Source organism: Trichosurus vulpecula, chromosome 5 (assembly GCF_011100635.1).
Source record: "Trichosurus vulpecula isolate mTriVul1 chromosome 5, mTriVul1.pri, whole genome shotgun sequence".
Lineage (NCBI taxonomy): Eukaryota > Metazoa > Chordata > Mammalia > Diprotodontia > Phalangeridae > Trichosurus > Trichosurus vulpecula.
The window spans coordinates 249,170,091-249,195,364 of NC_050577.1; the positions used below are offsets into that span (position 1 = coordinate 249,170,091).

The 25,274-nt window shown below is 38.5% G+C and overlaps 1 protein-coding gene across 7 annotated transcripts in view; it reads right to left on the reverse strand.

Annotated features, from left to right (window-relative positions):
- Nucleotides 1-25,274, reverse strand: part of CNOT2 (CCR4-NOT transcription complex subunit 2) — a 187,616-nt gene that overhangs the window by 53,783 nt on the left and 108,559 nt on the right. For all 7 annotated transcript variants that reach the window (XM_036760299.1, XM_036760298.1, XM_036760293.1 and 4 more), the window contains one exon: nucleotides 14,473-14,595. Coding sequence is in view for 6 of the 7 variants with exons in the window: in XM_036760298.1 (XP_036616193.1) it covers nucleotides 14,473-14,595 (123 nt within the window). In the remaining variant the exon portion in view is untranslated. The remainder of the gene's footprint in view (nucleotides 1-14,472; nucleotides 14,596-25,274) is intronic.

Here is a 25,274-nt window from a genome sequence, read left to right on the forward strand (position 1 = left end):
ATGGGCCATTGTATTGGTGATTAAAGTGGGACTTTTTTTTTTGTTTTTTACAGTTTTCTGTTTGAGAATGCTAAAGTAATCAAGCGCCTTTGATTAAGTCTTGCTAGTTACTAAGCCCCAGGCCCACACCCTTTGCTGATTAGGTGTGAAGCCTTCAGGCCCTAAGAAGGGTATATAAACTCAAAGGTTAGCATTTTGTTTGGGCTCTCACTCACTGGAAGAGTGTTGTGTGATTTGACCAGAGGAGACTCTTGTACCTATTGTTTAGAGCCCCTTGGCTTGAAAACCCAGATGTTGGTGCTTCCCTGGTAACTACGTACTGAGGTGTTGGACAGAAAGCTAAAAGCCTGGTTTGTGTTATTTGATCTATTGATACTTTCTGTTTGTATTCATTCTGGAGTTCAGGGTGCTGACTTTTCCCCCTGAACTAAGTGACTGATTATATGTTTGATTAATGTGAGATTGTTAACCTCTTAAGTTGCTTTCCTTAGAAAAGCAGATCAAAGAACCTGTGCTAGCAGCCCTCCTGTGTGCTGGTGTTATTGGACTTCACTCCCGCAACAGCTGCTAGCTGTTGTTACAGCCATAAGAAATACATATGAAAATTTCAGAAAATTATGAGAAGACTTATTTGAACCAAATGTGATATGATAAAGGGTGAAGAAAAAAACTAGTAAAATAATACACACAACTACTACTACATTGTAAAAGTAAAAAATAATAGAATAAAACAGAATACTCCATAATGATAATGTCCAAGCTTGACCCTCAAAAAAGACTGGGAAAAATGTGCCCCTCTCCCTGCATTCGACAGTCAATAATCATTAAAAAGCACTTAACTTTGTGCTAGCCACTGCGTAAAGCACGAAAGATCCAAAGAAAGGCAAAAATATGGTGCCTTCCCTCAAGGAACACACATTCTAATGGGGCAGAAATGTTAATAACTAGCTACATACAAAATGTAGAAAGAGCAAATGAAGGTAATTTGAAAGTGGAAGGCATTAACAGATTTAGACAGTGAATTAATTCCAAAGGGAAGACTCTAGAAGCTGGAATGGCTGGGAAAGGCTTCCTACAGAAGGTAAGATTTGAGCTGAGACTTGAAGAAACTGAGGGAAGCCAGAAGGTGAAGGTGAGGAGGTGGGAACATTCCAAGAATGGAAGAGGGCCAATGCAAAGCCATAGTTGGGAGCTGGGAGTGTTGTGTATGAGGAACAACAAACAGATCAGCTCTGCTTGATCACACAGTACATGGAGGCGAGTAAATTGTAAAAAGACTAGAAAGGTTGTAAAGGGCTCTAAATGACAAAGGATTTTAAATTTAATTCTTGAGGTAACAGGGGGTCAATGTAGTTTATTCTGTAGGGGAATAATGTGGTCAGACTTGCACTTTAGGAATATCACAACAGGTAGCTAAATGGGGGTTGGATTAGAGTGGGAAGACACCTGGGGAAGAGAGATCAATTAGAAGATTATTGTGACAGTCCAGGAAAGAGGTAGCAAGGACCAATACTAGCACGTTGGCTATGTGAATAGAGAAAAGGGGATGTATATGAGAGATGTTGTGAAGGTAGAAATGATAACATTTGACTGGATACATGGCCTAAATGTGAGTGAGGAGATGAGCATAACCCTGAGGCTGCCAACCTCAGTAATTGGGAGGACAGTGGCACACTCACAAGTAATAGAAAAGTTTCAAAGAGGGAAGAGTTTTGGGGGAAAGATAATATGTTCTGTTTTGAACAAGTTGAATTTGAGATGCCAGTTGGTGATGGAGGACTAGGGCCCAGGACAGAGAGGGAGATGATGAATTACTAGCAGAGACATAATAATCTAATTCATGAGAGCTGATCAAATTATCAAGTGAAAGAGTATAGAGAAAAAAGAAGGCCCAAGACAAGAGCCTTGAGAAACATTCAAAGGCAGTAAGCATGACATGGATGAAGATCCAGCAAGAGACTAGGAGGAGTCAGAAAGGTGGGAGTAACAGCCACAAAACCTCAGAAAGGATGGAATATCCAGAAAGAGAACATGATCATTCACCAGTGTCAAATGTTGCAAAGGGGTCAAGAAGGGAGAGGATTAGGAAAAGGCCATAGATCTGCCAATGAGGAGATCAAAAGTAACTTTATAAAGATCCATTTCAGTTGAAGAACGAGCTTACAAACCAGACTTCAGAGGGCTAGAAGCAAGTGGGAGGAGAGTAAGTGAAGGCACCTAGTCTAGACAACTTCATCAAGGAGTTTAGTCAATAAACAGAGAGGAGAAGAGAGGTGAATTAGCGATATGGGGTGGACAAAATGATGATAACAGATGGAAAGGAGCACCTTTATCTGGAGACCCAGACAAATAACATATTAAGATACTGGGAAAAAAATGCTAGCTATTCATGCTGAGCCACTATCAGTAACTGTAGAGAATAGTAGACATATCATAGGATTAGAGAATGGCTAATATTCTGCTTTAAAAAAAAAATGAAAGAAACATTCTCTGAAGAATTAAGCAATGAGCCTAACATCCCTTTCTTAGTGAACATGTAGAAAAGGAAAGAGATAATCACAAAAAGCCAGCAAGGAAATTCATCTAAACAAGTCATGCCAGACTAACCTCTTTTCCTTTTTTTGACAGCGCTGCAAAGACTGGTAGAACAAAGGAATTCTATAGATATGGTTTACTACCACTAAAAAAAAAACACATTAAAAACTGGACATTTCCATATACGAAGAACAAAAAAAGGAGAATTATATCACCTAATTTGTTTCTTAAGTATATATTAACTTTACCCCAACGGTACCAATGGTTTACTGTTCCCTTCTGCTCTCTTCTGTACATTTATTAGATGTTTCATTGGTGCATCTTTCTTTTCTTTTTTGTCATCATTGTTACTCCCTCTCTTTCACCCTCTCAGTTCCTCCAAAAACAAAAGCCCTCCCTTGCCCCATTATATGAACAGTCAAGCAAAACAAATCCACACATGTCTGAAAATGTACATCCATTTTGCAATCTTAGTCCATTCTTTTTCTGCCATTATTCATCATCAGTGTTGAGTAACTTGGTAATTTCATTAATCAAGGTACTTAACTATTTAAAAGGTGTTTTTCTTTACAATATTTGTCTCACTTATAACTGTTTTTGTATTCCCCTCTATGCTATCCTCTTACACTTTTCCCTGTCCTTTGATTCTGATCTCTTTACAAAGAAGGAGGTAGTGAAAGAGGAGCAAAGTGATCAGCACTACAATCTTTAATGGAAGCAGTCTGTTCCCACACCTTTCTTCATCCAGTTCGGACTAGGACCACTAATTCTTACACGTAAATTTTTTTCTCTCCTTCTAATCAACCCTTTATGATCTATCCTCTGAAGTGGAAGCTTCGTTCTCTCCGGGGGTGTGCTGGAGCCAGCATGAACTGGCTTTAGAGTTGAGAGTTAAATTTTCAACATGAGTATCTCCAACTTGCCAAATGCTACAAATCAAAGCTTGATTTATTGTTTTCCTTGGTTGTCTAGGCTTATGAAAATGATGAGAAAATGTTGCTGGTGCAGATTAAGTGTGTCAGGTATACAACGTATTTATTTTTCAGAGATCCGGTTGTTAAACATTTACCAGGATATCCCTGATTTCCTTCTTAAATTCTCTTCTCCTTTTCCTTGTCCTAACCCCGCCATGCCTGTTTCCCTGTTGAGTTTAAAATACTTCGGTACCAAACACTGCAATATTTTAAATTTTGCTTTTTCTGGTTCAGATAAGAGATGCTTGTTCTCCTCACCCTTTCTTCTGTTTGTATATTCTTCTTGCATAGGAATTATGAGAAATACTAAGTTATACTTTCTTCTTTCTCATTTCTTCACTAACATATTCCTTTTTCCCTCCATTATCTCTTCTTGACCTGTTTTCCAGATCAGTTGTTTTTAATAGTAGATACCTTGCTACCTTCTATTTTTTTCAACATTTTCACTATTCTAATATTTCCTTGAAACCACGTAGTCCTGTTTGTTCCATATGGCTTTCTAGCTTCTAAGATTTTTATTCTCTTTCCAATTTTTTTCTCAACAGCTATAATTTCATTTTTCTTAAATCTCTTGCTTCAATTTTCCCAGCTACTCTTAGAGTCCTTGTGGCCAGGCCATTATTTTCTCTGGGATTCCACTTGTACTTGCTGTAGAATTAATCTTCTCTTCTGTGTTAACCTTTTGGATTTCTCTTAAAACATAGTATTTCTTCATTATGTTTTATGTTTTCTTCTTTTTGCTCCTATGTCCAGACTCAGTTTCTGCATTAGACCTTTGGGTGAGGTCCAGGAGCTGTCCTCTCTTGCTTTCTTGAACTGAGTGAGCTGCCTACGTTCTGTCCTGTTGATTCTGCTCTCAGGATACTGCTGTCACTTAAGTTCTGGAATCAGGCCATACCTTCCTCTGACTTAGTCCCTGGCTTTTAGCCCCACCTCTCAGCAGCAATGCAGGTGTTGACTGCAGCTTTCTCTGTCTCTTTCTCTTTACACAATCCTCAAGGGGGAGTGTACTACATTCCCTGCTACAGCTTTGACAGACTCCAATCAGGTCAGAGCTTGTACCTTAGGCGTTCCTCAAGGATTTTAAGACCTGAGCCCCCTATCATTGAGCCTACCTTGTCTCCTGCTGTGGATCTAAATACTTAAAGATGTACGCTGCCTGGCCCCTTCCATCACTGAGCTGAGTGATCTATGGGGTCTGGCTTTCCTTGCTGCTACTCCAACATGCCAGGGCTTAAATCTAGCTGGCTTTAGACCTTGATTACAGGAGCTCACATTGGCTTTTGCTTCCCTGACATTTACCTGTTCAGAATACCTGCCCACATTGCAGGCCCTTTGGGATTAGGATCGGTGAAGGTGCTCTAACATGTCCTCTGAGTGCCAATAGTCTTCTGGTCTTCTTAAAAAGCAGGCTTAAGACCGAAGAAAGAAGTTTACTGCTATCTTTCTCTATGTTCACCAATCACTGCTCTTTCTGATGCTCTCTTAGACATATGCTCAAATATATATAGGAAAACTGGGTTCCTCTATAGCCTTTCATGTTGAATTCTAACCACAAGTTGTTATGGTTAACCTAAACGGGAGCAGAGCATTTCACAAAATCTCCTTTGATATTCTAGTGAAAAGCCTGGATATGTAGGCTTGACAATAGTATAATTAGATGAATTATGATGAGGTCTCCAATAGAGTACTCTGGGAAGCTGTGCTTAGTTCCTGCAGTGTTTAAACATTTTTGTAATGACTAGTACATAGGCCTATGCCTACACGCCAGATCCATCCCTTTTTTTCTGCCAATATATGTTTGTAGAACCTATTAATAATGACTTTTTTTCTCTACATTACAGTCATTTTCCTCCCACCCCCTACCACTGTTTGTAACAAAGAAAAACAATTAAGCAAGAACATTTAGTGTAAAAACTTTATCTGACAACATAAAAAATACTCTTCTAGTCTAGGCCCTTATCTCAATACAGATGAAATACTTTTCAAATTTTTAGATGACAAAAAGCTGGGAGAAATAGATAATGCATTAGCTGACAAAATCAGGACTTAAAAGATCTTAAGAAACTACAACACTGGGCCAAATTTCCTGAGATGAAATGTTTTCTTGGTCTGACTAGAGATTTCACTGGGGATGGGCACACTCAGGGAGTAGGCCCTCTCTGGTGAATAAACTCCCAGGACCAATGCAGATTAGGCAACTCTCTGAGACTACATATTGCAGAGATCAAACTAACATGCATAAATACAAAGTCCTACATGTGGGTTCAAAAAATCAGCTTCAGGCAAGGGTCATATGGATTTTCTGAAATTTCCTGAAAAAGATTTAGGGGTTTTAGTGAACTATAAGCTGAATAAGCCAGCAGTACCTTACAACAGTCAAAAAAGCTAATATGATCTTGAGAGGTACAGTGTCCTGATCACGGAAAAAAAGAGCCTGATCAGATTACATCTAAAATATTGTATTTAGTTCTGGAACAGTAGGCTGAAGGCCAGGCAGTGCACACCTTTTAGCATTTGGAGCCATAGCAATAGACAAGGTAGACTCAATGACAGGGGCTTAGGTCTCAAGATCCTTGAAGGGCCTCTAAGGCACAATCTCTGACCTGACTGGGGCCTGTCAGAGCCATTTCAGGGAATGTAATCCATTCTCCCTGGAGGACTGCGCAAGGAGACAGGAGGCTGCAGTCAACACCTCCCAAGAAAAGGAGCTAAAATCCAGAAAGCTGAAGGGACTTAAGATCATGCCATATGAAGATCGGAAAATCTAAAATCAGGAAGAAATCTCAGGGACTGACTCACCCAACCATACCTAGAAAAAGAACAACAACCCCCCAAAATAGACATTTATTGATGGGACAGGCAATGCTTAGGCTATGGAAGACTTAGGAGGATATTGCAGTTATCTAGCTACATCTTTTTAAAAGGGAAGGAACAGACCCATTCTTCTTGGTCCAAGAGGATATAAGCAGAAGCAATTTAAAGAGAAATATTTAAGTCAGATATAAAGAAACACTTCAGAACAAAAGCTATTTAAAAGGAGAAAAGAGTACCTAAGGAGGAAATGTATTTCCAGTGACCAAAGGTCTTCAAGCAAAGGCCTGAAAACAATTTGACAGGTATGTTATGGAGGGGACTGCTGTTTAATATGAAGAGATTCTATGACAAGATATTTCCAGATCAAGAGGTGGGATGAAAATGGCACTTTGGGGAATGATGAGAAAAATGGTCTTAGTAGTTTGAAGACAACTTGATGGAAGATTTTCCTGGACTTCCCTATAAAGAGAGTAATGAACAATCCCTGCCCTCAAGGACCTCCTACTGGAAGAACACAAGTACAAAGGTAAGTAATATAAAGTGCAGACAGATTTTATACAGAGAGTACTGACAATTGAGAAGAAGACAGCTATTTTGAGAGACATAAAGGAGTACATTCCAAACTTGAGAACCACATGTGCAAAAACACAGTAGTGGGAGACAGCCTGCCCAGAGTGACCGGGAGGGGGTGGGAGAAGGGTGGGTGGTGAGCACATCAAGAGCAGCCTCTTCCTCAGTGCTTAGTATAGTGCCTAGCACACAGTAAGTAGGCACTTAATAAATATTTATTGAATAGAAATGAAAATTCAGTTAGTTGTGTGGAAGATGAAAGGAAAGGTGGAGACCACAAGGCAGAGTAATTAGGAAGCCACTGCAGGGGATCTTCCTGAGTTCAAATCCACCTTCTGCTTTATCTCCCAACTGGAGGCTGGTTTCTTACAGCTTCCTCTAGGTTTTGTTTGTGGGGCAACTAGGTGGCACAGCAGACAGAACACCTGGCCTGGAGTCAGGAAGACATGAGTTCAAATCCAGTCTCAGACATTTACTAGCTGTGTTTCCTCACAGAAGTCAAGGGGGAAAAGTGTGTCCAAGTGGAGAAGGTCACCAACAGTGTCAACATCTACAGAAATAACAAAAAATTAGGACTTATAAAAGACCACTAGATTTTAGCAGTTAGGTGGTGTTGAAAACTTTGGAGATAGCAGTTTTAACTGAGCAGTGGGGTTGCAAGCCAAACTGCAAGAGATTCAGAAGAGGAAAATATCTGCCTAAAAAAAGGGAGAAGAAATGTAAGATGACAGCATGAGGCAATGGAAAAGTCAAGTGAAGATTTTTTTTAAAGATGGAGAGAATAGATGTCATAAAGAAACCAGGGAAGACCAAAATGATTAAGGATGAGAGAATAGAGAGAATTGTAAGGACAAGCTTCCAGAAGAGGCTAGAGAAGAACAGATTGGAGAAGTGGGCTTTGCAAATGGGTTACCTCTTAATGAAAGTCTGAAAAAAAGGAATGACTATGGGATGATGGGGGTTGTGAAGCATGGAGGAAAATGGAGTTCAGGGTAGAAGAGGAAGTGGAATAGAACATTCAAGGAGAAAGGATGATTGGGATAGACATTATACAAGTTGCGATTAAGAACCAGTCATCGAAGAATAATTATACAGTATTGTGGCAATGAAGGCCTAAGTAACAAAGTGGACAGCTGGCGTATTTGTGTGGCTTTCACTAAAGGACTTTTCAGCAGTGAGGCTTTGCACAAGGTAGTATAATGCATAGCTGAAGTGGTCAACTATAGGGTCAAGACTATGAACACAATAAAGTGAGCCCAGAGCAGCAGTATCAGACTAGGAAAACAGAGAATAAGAGGAGAGTCCATCAAGGTTAACAAGAGAGAGGAACTAAAGGTCAAAGTAGGAATAAACAACAGGTTTAAGAGAAGTGGATTAGAGGGCAAGATTGAAAGATAAGAGATTAGGGTTGGAGAGAATTTTATTGTAACCTGTGGAGGAAACAAAGAATTATTACAGATGATGAGATTAACAGTGTGCCCATCCAAATATGGCTGAAATAGTATGAAGATGGAAGTAATGGGAGTTTTAAGAAGATAATGAAGGTGGAAGATTGTGCTCTGCACAAACCCAACCTCCATGCACCTACAACCCCAAGGAGAAGGGGGTCACCAAGGCCAATTAACCCTTGGCTTTTGAGGAACAGATAGATGGCAGGAGCCCAAATCCACCCTATCCAACCCAAAGGCCCTCTGACCCTGCCCTGAAAACCTAGATCAAAGGAAAAGGAGGCAAGGTTCACTGCTTCTGGCCTTTGCCTGGCAAGACCAGTCCAGGAAGACTAAGCATTATTATTCATCTGCTACACTCTAATTAATGGTACTATCGATACTACAAGCTAGCAAACTTCTACCACCTGTTATTCTCCCTACCCTTGTATTCATCATTAGCCATGTAGGAACAGGCCAAAACTCCCCTTCTCTCTTCTCCACATTTTCCTTGACCCTACTCCATCCATGTCTCATCCAACCCAGTCCACTGTTTTCTACTGCCCTATGGAATTTTCATTCCATAGTCTTCATTCTGCAACAGTTCTGGGATCTCACCGCCACAAGGCAATCATTTTTCAACTCCCTAATTAACTCACTACCTCATTCTCTACAATGGCTTTTCCAAATTTTTCTATTCCATCTCAAATCTCTCATGGTTTTTCCTCTCATCCTCTGAGCTGAGAATCTTGCTTCACATTTTTCTGAAAACATTTAGGCCATCTGCTAAGAGTTTTCCCCTCTTCTTCCTCTTCAACTCACATTACTCAGATGCCTTCTGCCACTATCTCTTCCTTTACTGATGTCTCACATGAAGAGGTGGTTTTAACCCTTCCCAAAGCAAACCCCATTACATTAACAAGTGATTTCATTCCATCTTGTCTTCTCCAGCAGATTTCCCCTCTATCACCTATTGTCCTTAGATCATTATTCTTCTCCAGGAGTTCAGTACTTGACTCAAAGTCCCTCTTCCCCAACTCCTGCCCTTAACCTAGAGCACTTAAAACATTCAGGTTGATTTTTCCTAAAATACCTTCACCTCCCAGTTCCTTAATTTCCTCGGATTCCATGACATACTTTTTACACTCTACCTCAGCTGCACAAAAAACTGGTGACATCCTAGATCTCGTCATTACTCATAGTGGAGTCTAGATAAAAAAATTCTGACATTGCTCTTATCTGAAGTGATGTTTTTCTATGCCATACACTTTCTAAACCTATTCTTCCTCTTTCCACACCTCAATCACCTCATCGCCTATTGTTAACTTCATTATAGGTAAACTCTATAGTTAAATAATTCATCTCCTTACTCTCCTCTACCCTCAAATACCACTAGGAGTCTTCATCAAACTCAAACCCTGAATTACCACCACCATCTACTTATTTTGAACCTATTCACATGCTCCTGAATAGAGCTGAAGGAATCACACAACCATGCTGGATTTAGTACACTACAAATAGCCAAGCTCAACTGGGCCCTTGCTGCAAAGGCAATGATTTTGTGACTCTCTAACTTATGCTTTATCTCATTCCCCAGAGAAGCTACTGAAAATTTTCTCTTCGAGGGGTGGAGCCAAGATGGTGGAAAGGCAACAACCTGCCTGAGCTCTCCCCCAAAATGTTTCCAAACACCTTAAAATAATGTCCTAAAACAAGTTGAAGCAGCAGAACCCATGAAAAGGCAGGGTGAAATAAGTGTCCAGCCAAAGACAATTTAGGTCAGCAGGAAAGATTTCTTGCACCTGGGTGAGTAGTGGAGCATAACCCAGCCAAGGCCACATGAGCACAGGCCCAGCTCCAGCATACCAGAAGCAGGGCTTGGGAATCACTGAATCAGTAGCGTTTACTTCTAGAGCTCTCAGCCCACAGACAGTAATGGGACTGAATAAGTGTTAGAAAGAGATCATAGGGGTCTCTTTACTAGAACTGATGCAGGACTCTGCCACATTGCCCATTCTCGGATTCTAGTTCCCGGTCCTGGGTGGCAGTCCCAGGGCATGAAGAAGCACTGGCATGCCAGAGCTTACAACCACAGTGGAGCAAGGACCCTGGTCACAGTTCCAAGGCAGAAAAGAGTGCTTGTGGTGGCTCACAGACCAGAACACAGGCCAGGAGGGTAGTAAATACACCTCTCCTTAGATCATACCACCTTGGAAGAACTGAAAACTTACAGGTCCTTAGAAGTATCTCTGAAAATGTCTGCACAGAACCCCTGATGCTTGGGGCAGTGAATCCTCCACTTTGGAAGCAGAGCCCTACTTTAACAAAGAGTCAAAAGTCAAGAAAAAGGCTGGGAAAATGGGCAAATGTAATAGCAAGCTAAGTGGAATTTTTCCCTGTATTTTTTTTTTGGAATGCTTCTCAGCACTAAGGCAATCAAATGCCTTTGACTGAGTCTCACCTTTGTTTCAATCAAAAGTCTTTGATTGAATCAAGTCTTTGATGACCTGCTTAAGTCACAAGAAAGCCTAAGTCACATGAGTTTGACTCACATGGTTGTGATGCCCTCTGACTCTGAAGAAGTGTATATATGCTCTGAGGCTAGTATTTTGCTTTGAGAGCTCACTCATTGGAAGACTGTTCTGTGATTTCACCAGACAAGACTCTGGGTAGCTGTCACAGACCCAGATGTTGGTGCTTCTCTCTCTGGTGACTATGCATCTATTGCTATAGAGAGACAGAAGCCCTGTCTGCTGATTTGTGTTATTTGCTCTGTTTATATAATTTCTGCTTGTAATTTCTGTCTGTGTTTACTCTGAAGTTCAGGGTGCAGACTTTTCCCCCTGAGCTAAGTGAATGATATATGTATGTTTAATTAAAGCGAGATTGTAAACCTCTTAAAGTTGCTTCCCTTAGAAAAGTAGATCAAAGAACCTGCGCTAGCAGCCCTCCTGTGTGCTGGTGTTGTTGGTCTTATACCTCCACAGCAGCTGCTAGTAGCATTGTTGTTACAGCAAACAACAGGAAAAAAAAATTCTGACCATAGAAAGTTATTATGGTGAAAAGGAAGATCAAAATACACACTCAGAGGAAGACAATAAAGTCAAAGCTCCTACGTCCAAAGCCTCCAAGAAAAATATGAATTGGTCTCAGGCCATGGAAAAGCTAGGATTCTGAAAATCAAGTAACAGAGGTAGAGGAAAAATTGGGAAGAGAAATGAAAGTTATTTAAGAAAATCATGAAAAATGAGTCAACAGCATGGTAAAGGAGACACAAAAAAGTACTGAAGAAAATAACACCTTAAAAAAAACAGACTTGGGCAAATGGTAAAAGAGGTACAAAAAAAGCCAATGAGAAGAATACTTTTAAAAAAGCAGAATTGGCCAAATGGAAAAAGAGGCATAAAAAGTCACTGAAGAAGAAAAAAAACGACTTAAAAAGTAGAACTTGCAGGTGAAGCAGTGAGTAGAGCACTGGCCCTGGAGTCAGGAGGACCTGAGTTCAAATCTGACCCCAGACACTTGACACACTTACTAGCTATGTGACCTTGAGCAAGTCACTTAACTCCAATTGCCTTGCCTTCCCCCCCCCCTCAAAAAAAAAAAAGTAGAACTGGCCAAATGCAAAAGGAGGTACAAAACCTTACTGAAGAAAATGACTCCTTAAAAATTAAAATGGAAGAAATGGAAGATAATAACTTCATGAGAAATCAAGAAACAATAAAAGAAAACCAAAAGAATGAAAAAATAGAAGACAATATGAAGTATCTCACCGGAAAAATGAGTGACCTGGAAAATAGATCCAGGAGAGATAATTTACCCGAAAGCTATAATCAAAAAATGAGCCTAGACATCATCTTTTAAGAAATCATCAAGGAAAACTACCCTGATATTCTAGAACCAGAGGGTAAAATAGAAATTGAAACAATCCACCAATTACCTGCTAAAAAAGACCCCAAAATGAAAACTCCCAGGAATATTATAGCCAAATTCCAGAGTTCCCAGATCAAGGAGAAAATACTGCAAGCAGCCAGAAAGAAACAATTCAACTATGATGGAGCCACAGTCAGGATAACAAGATTTAGCAGCTGCTACATTAAAGGATCAGAGAGCCTGGAACATGATATTCCAGAGGTCAGAGAACTTAGGATTACAACCAAGAATCACCTCCCAAGAAAAAGTGAACATTTTTGTTCAGGGGAAAAAATGGACGTTCAATGAAATAGAGGACTTTCAAGAATTCTTGATGAAAAGACCAGAGCTGAATAGAAAATCTGACTTTCAAATACAAGACTCGAGAAGTATAAAAAGGTAAACAGGAAAGGGAAATCATAAGAGACTGAATAAGGTTAAACTGTTTATATTCCTACATGGAATGATGACACATACATCATAAGAACTTTCTCTTTATTAGAGCAGTTAGAAAAAGTATATATAGAGACAGAGGGCACAGGTGTGAGCTTAAGGGGGATATGAAGGGATGATATCTAAAAAAAATAAAATTAAGGGGTGAGAGAGGAATATATTAGGAGAAAGGGAGAGGTAGAATGGGGTAAATTATCTCACATAAAAGAGGCAAGAAAAAGCCTTTACAGTATAGAGGAAGAGTGGGAGGGTGATGGGGAATGAGTGACAATTCTCATCAGAATTGGCTCATAGAGGGAATAACATACAAACTTCACTGGGTATAGAAATATATCTTATCCTACAGGAAAATAGGAGGGGAAGGGGGTAAGAGAAGTGTGGTGATAGGAGGGCTGATTGGGAGAGGGGGTAGTCAGAAGCAAAACATTTTTGAGGAGGTACAAGATGAAAGGAGAGAGAGAATAGAATAAATGGGCTTAGGGAGGAGAGGATGGTGGGAAAGAGTTAGAAATGGTAACTGTGAAAAAAATTTTGAAGCAAGTTTCTCTGATAAAGGCCACATTTCTCAAATATATAGAGAACTGAGTCAAATTTATAAAAGAGCCATTCCCCAAATGCTAAATGGTCAAAAGACATGAACAGTTTTCAGATGAAGTAATCAAAGCTATCTATAGTCATGAAAAAATGCTCTAAATCACTACCAATTGGAGAATTGCAAATTAAAACAACTCTGAGGTACTACCTCATAACTATTAGATTGGCTAATAGGACAGAAAAGGAAAATGACAGATGTTGGAGGGGATGTGGGAAAAATTCAACCATTCTGTAGAGCAATTTGGAGCTATGCCCAAAGGGCATACCACTACTAGGTCTTTATCCTAAAAGAGATTAAAAAAAAAAAAAAAGGAAAAGTACCTGTATGTACAAAAATACTTATAACAGTTCTTTTCTGGTGGCAAAGAATTGGAAACTGAGGGGATGCCCAGCAATTGGGGAGTGGCTTAACAAATTACAGAATGTGACTATGATGGAATACTATCGTGCTATAAAAAATGATGAGTAAGCTCCTTGAAAGCAAAGACTTTCATTTTCTGTCTTTGAATCCTTCACATGTATCCTATCACCTGGCATATAGCAAGTGCTTTCTAAAAATATTTCTGGGTTGATTCAGGGGGACAAGAATATGTTTACTGAAGTTCATCAAGTATGAATGAAATCAAGAATCATAGCAGAAAGGAAAACACTGAGCTTCTTAACAAAGGAAGGAGGATGAAGTAGAGTCCCATAGATGATGATGACAAGGAGTAGGACCAAGAGATAAAGATAGATGGTGTAAATCTCAAAGGATAAGAGATTGCTAAGTGATGGTGAAAAAGGGAAGTGAAGTGGGAGGAAGGAGGAAGAAGGAAACCTAGTACTTATGCTGAACCAGTACCTTAGGGAACAGAAGAGAAGCAGCTCCCTATTCTAGAGGGATAGCCAGGGATTCACTGTCTTCTAGAGAAACCTTTAAATTTTCAGAGAAACACACTCTGAATGAGCTTCTAAGTATAAGCTCTAATAAATATATTTCAGTGCACAATAACATCATGTTTTGTAAAAAATTCTATTGTTTCCTACCATAAAGCAGAATTTGCCAGTATACATGTTGATTCATTTAGAAAACCAAAAATATGGCAGACTTCCGAAATTAGAAAATGGACATAAATTCCCTTCTAGATAATCTGCAAAAACTTTGGACTCACACTTTAATTAGCAAAAACCAAAAGAATTTATTAACTTACATCTTTTTCTGACCGATGTGGAAACATCGAAGACTGGCTGTAGTACATGTTTTCATCATGGTAGTCACTGTCGACCCCCTCTACAAACTTCTTTCTTGAAGCACCAAACATGCTGTTTGTCACCTAAAGAGAAAAGTTATTTTAGGGAAAAAATGACATTTTGAGTAACACCCAGTAACACCTAACTTCTGTGAGAGATTGGTTTGGGAGAGAAGATGGAAAATTAAGGAAAAATTGATATGCTACACAAGAGACCAAATTGTGGTCAAGGGCAAAACAGAGTGATACTAGATGAGATCACAAATCTGTTTGCAAGAAATGTAGCACTAGATTTTTTCTTAAACATTTGGGTCTCTGGTAATGAGAAGAGAATAGTTAGATATTATGTTCAACATCACCCTTCTATTCAAAGAACTATATTTATCCTGTTCTTATGTAAAATTACAACTAACAATCTTAACTGTATACATATTGTGACTTTTCTTTGATTTAAGCTAACATTTTATTCCTCCATAAAGAGTTGCAATTACATACACTTTTAAAATTACATATACTGTCCCTAATCATTGAAAAATGCCATATGAGTTTACTGAAAGTACCTATACTTTATACCAACTTTACTGATTCATATTCCATTTGAATTTCTATGTAGCCAATGAAACCCAAATATTTAACCATATCTATTTTATAGGGAAATAATAATACTATTTCATTCTTTACAAAATACTTTGTTTCATTTGCTCTTCACAACAACCCTATGAGGCTTATAGTGGAAAAGTGTTATCTCCATTTTACACATTAAAAAACAACAACAACAACAACAATGCATAGACCTAAAATACTTAACTGATTTGCCCAAGATCACTTATGGTTATAAGTAAGCACGAGATCATGTGATCTGAAATTTAAGAGATGAATTATTCCAATTTCTTTACTTTATGGATAAGTAAACTTAGGCCTACAGAGAGGAAGTGATTTTCCCAAAGTTACACAAATAGTATGCGGAAGAAGGATCTGAATCCTAGTTTTCAAACTTCAAATCCAGTAGTCAGATTAAGAAACTTGAACTCAGAGGTGGTTTAAATGGTACTTCGAATTAAGTCCAAATAGTACAATACTCAATAAATTGTGGTGTAACACTGACAGTTAAATTCTATGCCTTAGCTTTCTTAGCAAAGGAACTACTTTCTTAATTTTTTAAATTAAATTAAATTCTCAACTTGACAAGAGAATGTGATGGCCAGTCTCCTAGATTGTGCAGAATGAGTAAAAAGGGTGCTTTATTTTTTTTGAAGCAAAAGTTTAGAATGTCAGAATAAATTTGTTTAAAGTAAATTTGAAAATACATTTCATAGTAAAGTATAATTAATTTCTGAAAATCTAAAATTTTAAATCATCAAGGGCTTGTCTTCGCTATGTTTATTCATGTAAAAAAGGAGACTGCTATGTACTACTATTCAGTTCCAGATAATACTGTGAATGATAGCTCTCAAGAGGAGGCAGTTAGTTAAGATGAGAAGCAGTTTTAAGAGTGTGTGGTACATATATGTATATACATCCAAGATTTTTTTTTTCAAAATATCCACAACAAAATTTATCGTGCATTCTACAAGTTGGGAGACTTAAATATGTGAGACAGTATGATTTGTAAAGTTTAACTAAACTCCAATTAAGCACCTTTTCTATTTAAGCCCTAAATGAAATCATAAGAAATCATGCATATACATATGAAAAATGCAATCTAACCAACACAATTTGGCAATACTTGAAGTAAAAGTCCAATTCTCTGGCCTTTATTAAATTTTAAGCACTCAAATGGACCTCAAAATTAATTCAAAATTTTATCCTACCATTTTTATGACTAAAACATCAGGATGATTAATATTGGAGCTAGAATGAATGGGCCTTAAGAGAAATTAAAAAAATATTTGTTGAGTGTCTTCTTTCCTAGAGTCCTTTTCTGGTGGCTCATTCTTGGTTGTTTGGGGTTCACAAAGGCTATATGATATATATCAACAGATTCTCTTGTCAAAAGAACAATCAATTAATAAATGAATATTTACTAAGCACCTACCATGTGTCAATACTATACTATGTGCTGGGGAAATATACAAATACAAAAACAAAATCCCTATTCACTAGGAGCTTCCATTCTAATGGAAAAGATAAGTATATACAAACACATACATACATACATACATATATGTATGTGTATATATGTATATATATATATATATATAAAACATAAACATAAAGTTAATAAATAAAAATATATACAAAGTAGTTAAATTTTGTTGTTGTTGTTGGAGGGAAAACACTAGTGGTCCAGAGGATTAGAAAAGACTTCATCCAAAAAATGAGCTCTATGAGGAGGCCATTACAAAGAAATGAACTTCAGGGACGTGGGACAGCCAGTGCTAAAGGACAGCGATAGGAGATGGAGTGGGTATGGTGAGAGACAAAGGAAAGGTCGGTTTGACTGAACTGCAGAGTCCATGAGGAGGATTAATATCTACTGCGTGTGGAGAAATAAGTTACAGCCAGGTTGTGAAAGGCTCTTAAAATAAAGAATTTACATTTTATCCTAGGAACGAGATGAAGTCAATGGAGTTAAGTAGGTTAAATAAGGAGGGGAGACATATGGTCATATCTTTATTTAAGGAAAATTATTTTAGCAGCAATATTCAGGATGGAGGGAATAAGACAGGGGATTAATTAGAAAGCTGTTGCAATCATCTGGGAGAGGGATGATGAAGGTCTAACTAAAGGTGGTAGTTGCATAAGTGGGGAGAAGGGGTCACATATGGGGGGTGCTGTGAAAGTAGAAATGGCAAGATTAGGCAACTTATTAAATATATAAAGTGAAGACAAGTAGGGAAGTAGAGGATGATGCCAAGATAGGAGAATGGTGACTGACAAACAGAAAAGTTTGAAAGAGAGGAAGATTTAGAGGAAAAGACACTAAGTTCTGTTTGGGATCTGTTGAGTTTAAATGTCTCCAAGACATTCAGTTTCATTTAGTTTTAAATGTCCAATAGGAAAATGGTGATGCAGGACTAAAGCATATGCACTGAGACCCTAATTAAACTAACAGGAACTGATGAGGTAACCAAAGTACTAATCTAAAAATCCACAGATTGCCTTCAGGGGGAAAAAAAAATACCATGCTACAAACTCTAAAATACTTGGTGATTAATGTAATAATTCTAATGTCAAATTCTGCCAGCAAATAAAATAAAGATATTCAAACAATAGGGAAAGGAAATTTGAATAACACAAGACCATTAGGCACACACCATCAACCATAGGAGGGAATGAAATATGTTCTGAAAAGCAAAGACGCTCAAGATGCAACCCAAGGTGACGTAACCTGCAAACGTGGGCCTAACCACTAAGGAAAAAAGATTTGATTCAGGCGCCATCTTCTGCATGAAGCTTTTCCTAAACTTCAACTGCTAGTGCCCAACCTCCCAAAACACACCATATTTAACTATTTTGTATAATTTGTATTGATTATTTCATATTAATGATGTACATATACGTATATGTCATTTGTTGTCTCCTTCATTAGCATGGAAGCTCCTTGTGAGTAGGAATTGATTTATTCTTTGTACTTATACTCCTGGAACTAGCATAGTGCCAAGAATAAAGTAGGTGCTTAATAAATACTTGTTTATTGCTGATTAATTGGTTGATAAGGATTTGGACTAGAAGAGAACTACAGAGAAGATAGGGAAGGGATGGATACTAAAGACATTTTGAAGGAAAATTCTATCTAGAAGTAGGAAATGAAAGAGAGTGGTTAATGCCAAGGTTTTGAGTCTGGTTAATTGGGAGAGTATGAGAAATTGAGGGGATGCTCATCAACTGGGGAATGGCTAAACAAGCTGTAGTATATACATGCAATGGAATACTGTTGTTCTGTAAGAAATGATAAGCAGGCAGATCTCAGAAAAACCTGGAAAGGCTGCTAAGTGAAGTAAACAGAACCAGAAGAACATTGTACACAGTAACAGCAACACTGCGCAATGACCAACTTCTATAGACTTAGCTCTTCTCAGAAATGCAATGATCTAAGACAATTCCATGGGACTCATGATGGAAAATGCTCTCCACATCCAGAGAAAGAACTATGGAGTGCAAATGCAGAATGAAGTATACTATTTTCTCTTTTTTCTTGTGGTTTTTCCCTTCTGTTCTGATTCTTTCTTTTACAACATGACTAATGTGGAAATGTGTTTAGTATGATTATGCATGTATAGCCTCCATCAGATTGCATGCCATCTTGGGGAGGAGGGAGGGAAAGGAAAGAGGGAGAAAAAAATGTGGAACTCAAAGTCTTACAAAAGTTAATGTTGAAAACTACCTTTGCATGTACTTAGAAAAAATAAAATACTATTAAGTGGGGGAAAAGACTGGGAGAGTATGAATCTCATAGGTGAGGAAGGTAAAGAAAAGCTAGGGGAGGGATGAGAAGGTAAGCTTTTTGTTGTGCCAATAATAAACACTGGATAGTATATGACATTCCATTTTATTAGTGGATTTAGAGTTACAAGACCTGGATTCAAATTCCAGCTCTGCTACCTTTACAACCTTTGTTAAATTTTTTTTTTAAATGAAAGGGGTTTAACTAATTAATCAATGAGGTCTCTTCCAGTACTAAAAGTCTATGATCCTATGTACTTCTCCAGATTCCTTCTATCAATGAATTAAATAACTGGGTTAGTCTCAATCTCTATCACAACCAGCCCATCTTTGGTGACTTCAATATTCACATACTGATAACTCTTTTGCCACTCTGGACTATATTCACTGACCTCAACTCTCTTGACCTCCTTATCTGCATCCTACCTCATTCACCCACTGTTTAGACCTCAAACTACGCTATCTTCAAGCTACAAAATTCTGATATTTCTTCTTCTGATCCCAATTTTCCTTTCCTCTTCCAATTCCCATATCTTTACTTCTCCAAAATCCAGGGAGACAGAGGATATTACTGCATAATGCAGAACCTGGAACCGGCATCTGAATCTCACCTCAGACATGAACTTGCTGTGGACCCAATGAAGAATCTTATAATTTCACTACACTTCAGTTTCTTCATCTCTAAAATGAGTGATTTGTATTAGATCTCCAAGATCCCTTCACGCTCTAAATATATGATACTTTGAGGCCTCCTGGTCTTCTAATCCATCTATAACACTGTTTTCACTTCATTTCCCTCCCTTACCAACAGTGTAAAATATTTTAGCCTATCCTTCACTCTTGTTCTTTTGTCTATTTGATACATTCTCAATTAATGTATATAAAGCAAAACATAAAGAGCTCTATAAATTTACACTATTCTTCTTCTACCGTCAACTTTGTCTTCCCTGTTCCTACCCAGAAACCAAGAGATACAAAAGAAAGATAAAATTGTATTGACTAGGTCCACAAAGTTAACTTCAAGGGGACTTGTTCCTCATAAAAATCCTTTTAGTCCTTTCTGATCAACTATATCATACTCAGCTGCTGTTACAAACTTCTTTTTTCAAGCCACCAATTTCACCCCACTCTATTAACTTCTCTCAGCATATAACTGACCAGTGCTTAGATTCTAACCTGAGTTACCACAGCCATATCTCTTTCATTATCTAGAACTCAACTGTGGTTCTCATTTATCCTCTGCTTCTAACCTCCTGCTTCAGAGATGTGAAGCTCCTTCTCTGTGCCAAAGCTAGGCTAGTATCCTTGATTCTGTTTCCTCTGGAACTCTGTTTCAATGATCTTTCTTTCTTGCTCATCCTTAATTTCTCCCTCTTTCTTATCAATACGGACATGTTCAGGTTTCTCTGTATCAATTCTGTAGCCACGGCAGTGGCAGCAGCAACAGCAACAGCATCTTGCCTTTACCATGAGACCTTCCCTGACATTCTTCTTCATGGGTTTTCATGATAGTGCTCCCTTCTTTCTCTTCCTCCCCATCTAAACATTCCTATTTTGCTCATTTGAGGAAGGGAAGATGGAGTTCCTAGAGTTTCTAAGATGATGGCAATCTTCCTCATGAGCTGCAGTGCTTACCGCAGTTGTTCAATTTCATAGACTACTTTTACTGCTTTCTCATTCAGTTCTACACCCTATTAGTGCCTCTCACTAATTCATTGCAATAGCACAAGTCTATCCAACACACATAGATTAAAAAGGCACATTTACCTTAAGGTCTACCTTATTCTGCCCAGATCAACAGGAACAGCTGATCATACAGACTAAGCTACACTTTGTGTCTTTGGGGCTGTCTTTCCAAAGGCTTCCTCTCTATTGTCTATTCCTGGATAATTATGCATAAATTTCTCATATAATATACAGGTACAACTTTTTCTATAGCGATGCTAAAAAGAATTAAGTCAGAATTCACATTCTTGAAGGTTCTTGGCACCCCTACTATTGTCTACAAAAATAATTCTGAGGGGGTGGGACAGTATCAGAAAAGAAAACCTTGACTGAAATACCTGAGTCTGAAGACAATAGTGTTTCACATTGTAACTACGTTAACATAAGGCAACTGCCATTAAGAACTGAAACTCTGGGACACCAAGTCAGTGTCCACAGAGGCCCAGGATCTTGACTCCTGGTCAAGTACTGATATCTTGCCTAAAAACTGTCGCCATTTCTGCCTCACATCATTAAGATTCAGGTAAGCTCTAAAATGTTTAACTTTCCCTGCATTTCCCTGCAACTGTTTTACAGTTTATTTGGTTTCCTAATGGGACCCTGAACAGTTCTTTCCTGATGTTTAATCTCCTAACTGTTGCTGATTCACCCCTCCGGGCTACAACCCCCTCCCAAGCTTAGAACTCCCTCTCTGCATATCCATCTGCTTAAATTCTCTTTCAAAAGGCAACACTAGAAAGCAATAAACACCATCACAATCTTTGACCAATGTCCTACTATTAACAGTGACTCAAGCGACCAGTTTAAAGTAGTGTGATATTCACACCAAACTAGACCTCTAAGGAATATAATACCTAACCTGAATTCAAATATTCAACAAATGGAAAAGAACTCAAGGAATTTTTCTTTTGAATGATAGTGTATGAAGCTGAGGAAATGCAGAGGCAGATGTTCCTAACTGCACTGTCTTTCACATTGTGAAGATCCTTTCCATTTTATTCTATATGTTCTAAGATGCTACTTCTTCCCTAAAATCTCAGAACTTCAGCAGGAGGAAACTTTAATGACCATCTAATGCAACACATACATAAGTTGTCAACCAGCCTTTACTGGAAAAGTGTGGAAAAACCCAATACCTTCCAGGGGGCCTATTCCTTTTGTGAGCAGTTCTAATTAAGAAAAAAAAAATTTACTAAGCCTAAAGTTGCCACTTTGAAACTTCCAAATTGTTCCTGATTCTGTCCTCTTTAGTCGAGAAAACATCCCCTAGATAAGAACCATTTAAAACCTGAAGATGGCTTATCATGCTCCACATACCTTCCCTGATCCCCAGTCTTATCCTCTCTAGGCTCAATATCCTCAGTTACTTCAACCAGTCTTCATATATCATATGACAGGAACTCCAGGCCCTCTATCATTTTAGCTGCCCTCATTTGCACACTGGTACACTTATTAATGTTCTTTTAGGAATGTGGTACCTACAACCTGTCAGATGCCACCTGGGCAGAGCAAAATATACTAGGATTGTCACCTCCATATTCCTTCAAGCTATGTCTCTCTTAATGCCTATTCGTTTTCTTAGCTTCCCCTACCATACTGTTGAATCCTGAAGGGTTGCAGTTCATTAAAACCTCTGATCTTTTGCAAACGAACTTAACCATGCTTCTCACATTTTGGACTTCTGAAGCTGATATTTTGAACCTATGCATAAGATTCATCCCTATTAAGTTTCATCTTATCAGAATCAATCCAAAGCATAGCTTGTCAAAATCTTTTTGAATTCTGACTCTGTCAGTGAATTAGCTAACTGCCATTATTTTTGTGTCATCTTAAAATCTGATAAGCATGCCATCTATATCTTTATCCAAGTCAATGACAAAAAGGTCAGGGCCAAGTAAGACCCTTGGGGCACTTCTCCTTTCCAATATGACACTTAATCATTAATGTCTACTCTATGGGGGTATAGTAACAAAATCAGTTCCAAATATATATTTTTCAATCCATCAACCAGCAGTTATTAAATATCTCCTATGTGCTAGGTGCTAGGGATCCAGAGACAAAAACAAATAATTTCTGCTGTGAAGAAGTGTACATTATATTGTATACAAAAATAAGCATACACTACAAATAAAATGCAGGACAAAAGGGCAGTGAGCTGTTACTGAAGACCTATACTGCCACATAGAGAAAGCAGTCACAGCAAGAGAACAGACTCAGGGATAGGTAATGAGTATAAAAGCAAAGAGAAAAAGACAGTGTCATGTTTAAAGAACAATAAGAAGGTAAAGCTGGTTAAGCCACAGAATAAAGGAAGGAAAGCAATGCTTAATATGTTTGGAAAGGTTGTTTGGGGCCAAACAGAAGATCTTAATGTCTGAAGCAAGTGGAAGCCACCAGAATTTATTGAGTAGGGAAGTGATATGGTTCAGGCATGCGTTTGAAGAAAACTGCTTTGGCAGCTCTGTGAAAAAGAGGAACCAGAGAAGGGAGACATCTGAGACAGGAAAACCAAGAAATGGGGGCTATTGTAATAGTACAAGCAAGATGTGACAAGGCCCAAATCAGCGTGGTGGCAAGTGTGCTTACACAGTTTTTGACATGTTGAGTTTGAGATGCCTATGGGATGGAAAGGAAAGAGAAAGGGAGAGAAGATACATGTATTAAGGGCTTACTATGTGCAGAACACTATGCTAAGTGCCCAAAACATAAAGAAAAGAAAAAAGTCCTCGTCCTCGAGGAGTTTACATTCTATTAAGGAGAGACAACACATAGAGAAGGTTTCAGCTGCAAGTCACTGGAAAGACCCAGTGGCAGGGTATAGCAACAAAAAACAGAGTGATGCGTCATCATTAAAATCCTTTCTATAGACAAAACTATATATACTGAACCATTTGACAGCGTCAAACTTTCTTTTCTGAGTCTTCAGTACCTATGGCTACTGAGGATATGGGAGTTGCAGAGGAATACAGGTGGCATCAATACATGAATTGCTTCCCTAGACAATGGCTGTGAGGGATAGGCTAGAAACATAGCCAGTGGTTTGTTGGAGGAAGAGGGGAAGGGAGCACTGCTACTGCAGAAGCTCTTGTTTACCTATCCTTTAGTAGTAGTTGATTGGTAGCTGGCATTTGTGGTTATGAGGAAAATGGCTCCCTTTCTCCATGGAGCTTTTGAGGCAAGGAAGAAAATAGAGCTGCTGATCTGAAGGTGCTGCTATTCTCAGAGACTTTGGGTTGAGGGTCCTGAGTTGTCTCCAGAGATGACTAAGGGGAGTTGTGGCAATGATATGATACACCTGGTACATGCTGTCTCCTATGTTTCCCTTGTTATAAATTACTTCTTCAGTAAGCCTGGATTGCCTAGGTTGAAATATCAAATAGGTGATGGAAGATGCAGGACACAAACTAGAGGTGGATATATGGCTGGGGGGATGGAGGAGGCATTTATATAGAGATAATTAAACACATGAGAGCTGATAAAGCTACCAATATAGAAAGTACATGGACACAAGAGAGCACAAGAAAGAGCCTTGAGGAAGAACCACAATTGGGGGTATAATATAGATGATCAGTCAGAGAATCAGGAGATAGTGTTATGAAAAACCACAGGAAAAGAGTAGAAGAGGATGGTCACCAGTGCCAAATACTGCATAGATTAAGAAGGATAAGGACAAGAGAAAAGGACATCAGAACTGGCTGTTAAGAGATCACTGGAAACACTGCACAGAGTAGTTTCAGCTGAGTGATGAGATTAGAAGCTAGAATGCAAAAAGGCTGAGAAGTTAAAGGAAAGGAAGTAGAGGTACTTTTTCTAGAAGTTTGGAAAAACGTTGTCCAAAATTTTACTCAACCTAAGTAAACAATAGACATAGTCTTTCATTGACCTGACAGTCTAATAACTCCAAAAATAAGTCTTGTTCATCATGACAGAACCTTAATGAAGCCATTCTTGCCCTCAGTGATAAGAGAGAGCCTCACTTTCTTGATATTGGCAAAATATCCCTTAATAATACAAGCTAGAAATTTGCCAAGACTTTGAATAAAGCTCACTGATCTGTAATTTGATAACTTTATTCTCTTTCCTTTATGGGGAAATTAGGAGGATCTTTGCTCTCCCCCAATCCTGGAGATTGGGAATTCCTTGGGAATTCTTTTGGTCCTGAATCTTTTAAAGACCACAGACAAGAGCACAGGAATCACATTCACCAGTTCTTTCAGTACCTAGAAATTTAGTTCTTCTGGGTCAGGTAACTTGAACTCATCAAGATGCACCCTTTCTATTTCTTTATTTATCTTGGGTTGCTGCTTCCTATTAGCCATTTTTGTTTTGTCCTTTCCAGTTCAAAGTTCATTCATCTTGGCCAAGAAAAAAGAACCATAATAAGACCAGAATGGCTTTGCCTTTGCTTATCATTATCCCATCCACCCAAAGCTTCAATCCTTCAAACTCCTTCACCTTCCCCTTCTTTCCCCTACTGTAATACACCACTGCTACATATGCTAACTATGTACTTGCATCAGTGACATCACTCCACTTAAAAATGTTCAATGATTTTTATTTCCTAAAAGATCAAGTCAAGCCTTCACTTTGTTTTTTAGCAGTAAAGACCTAGGTGGCACAGAGGATAAAGTGCTGGGCTGGAATCAGGAAAA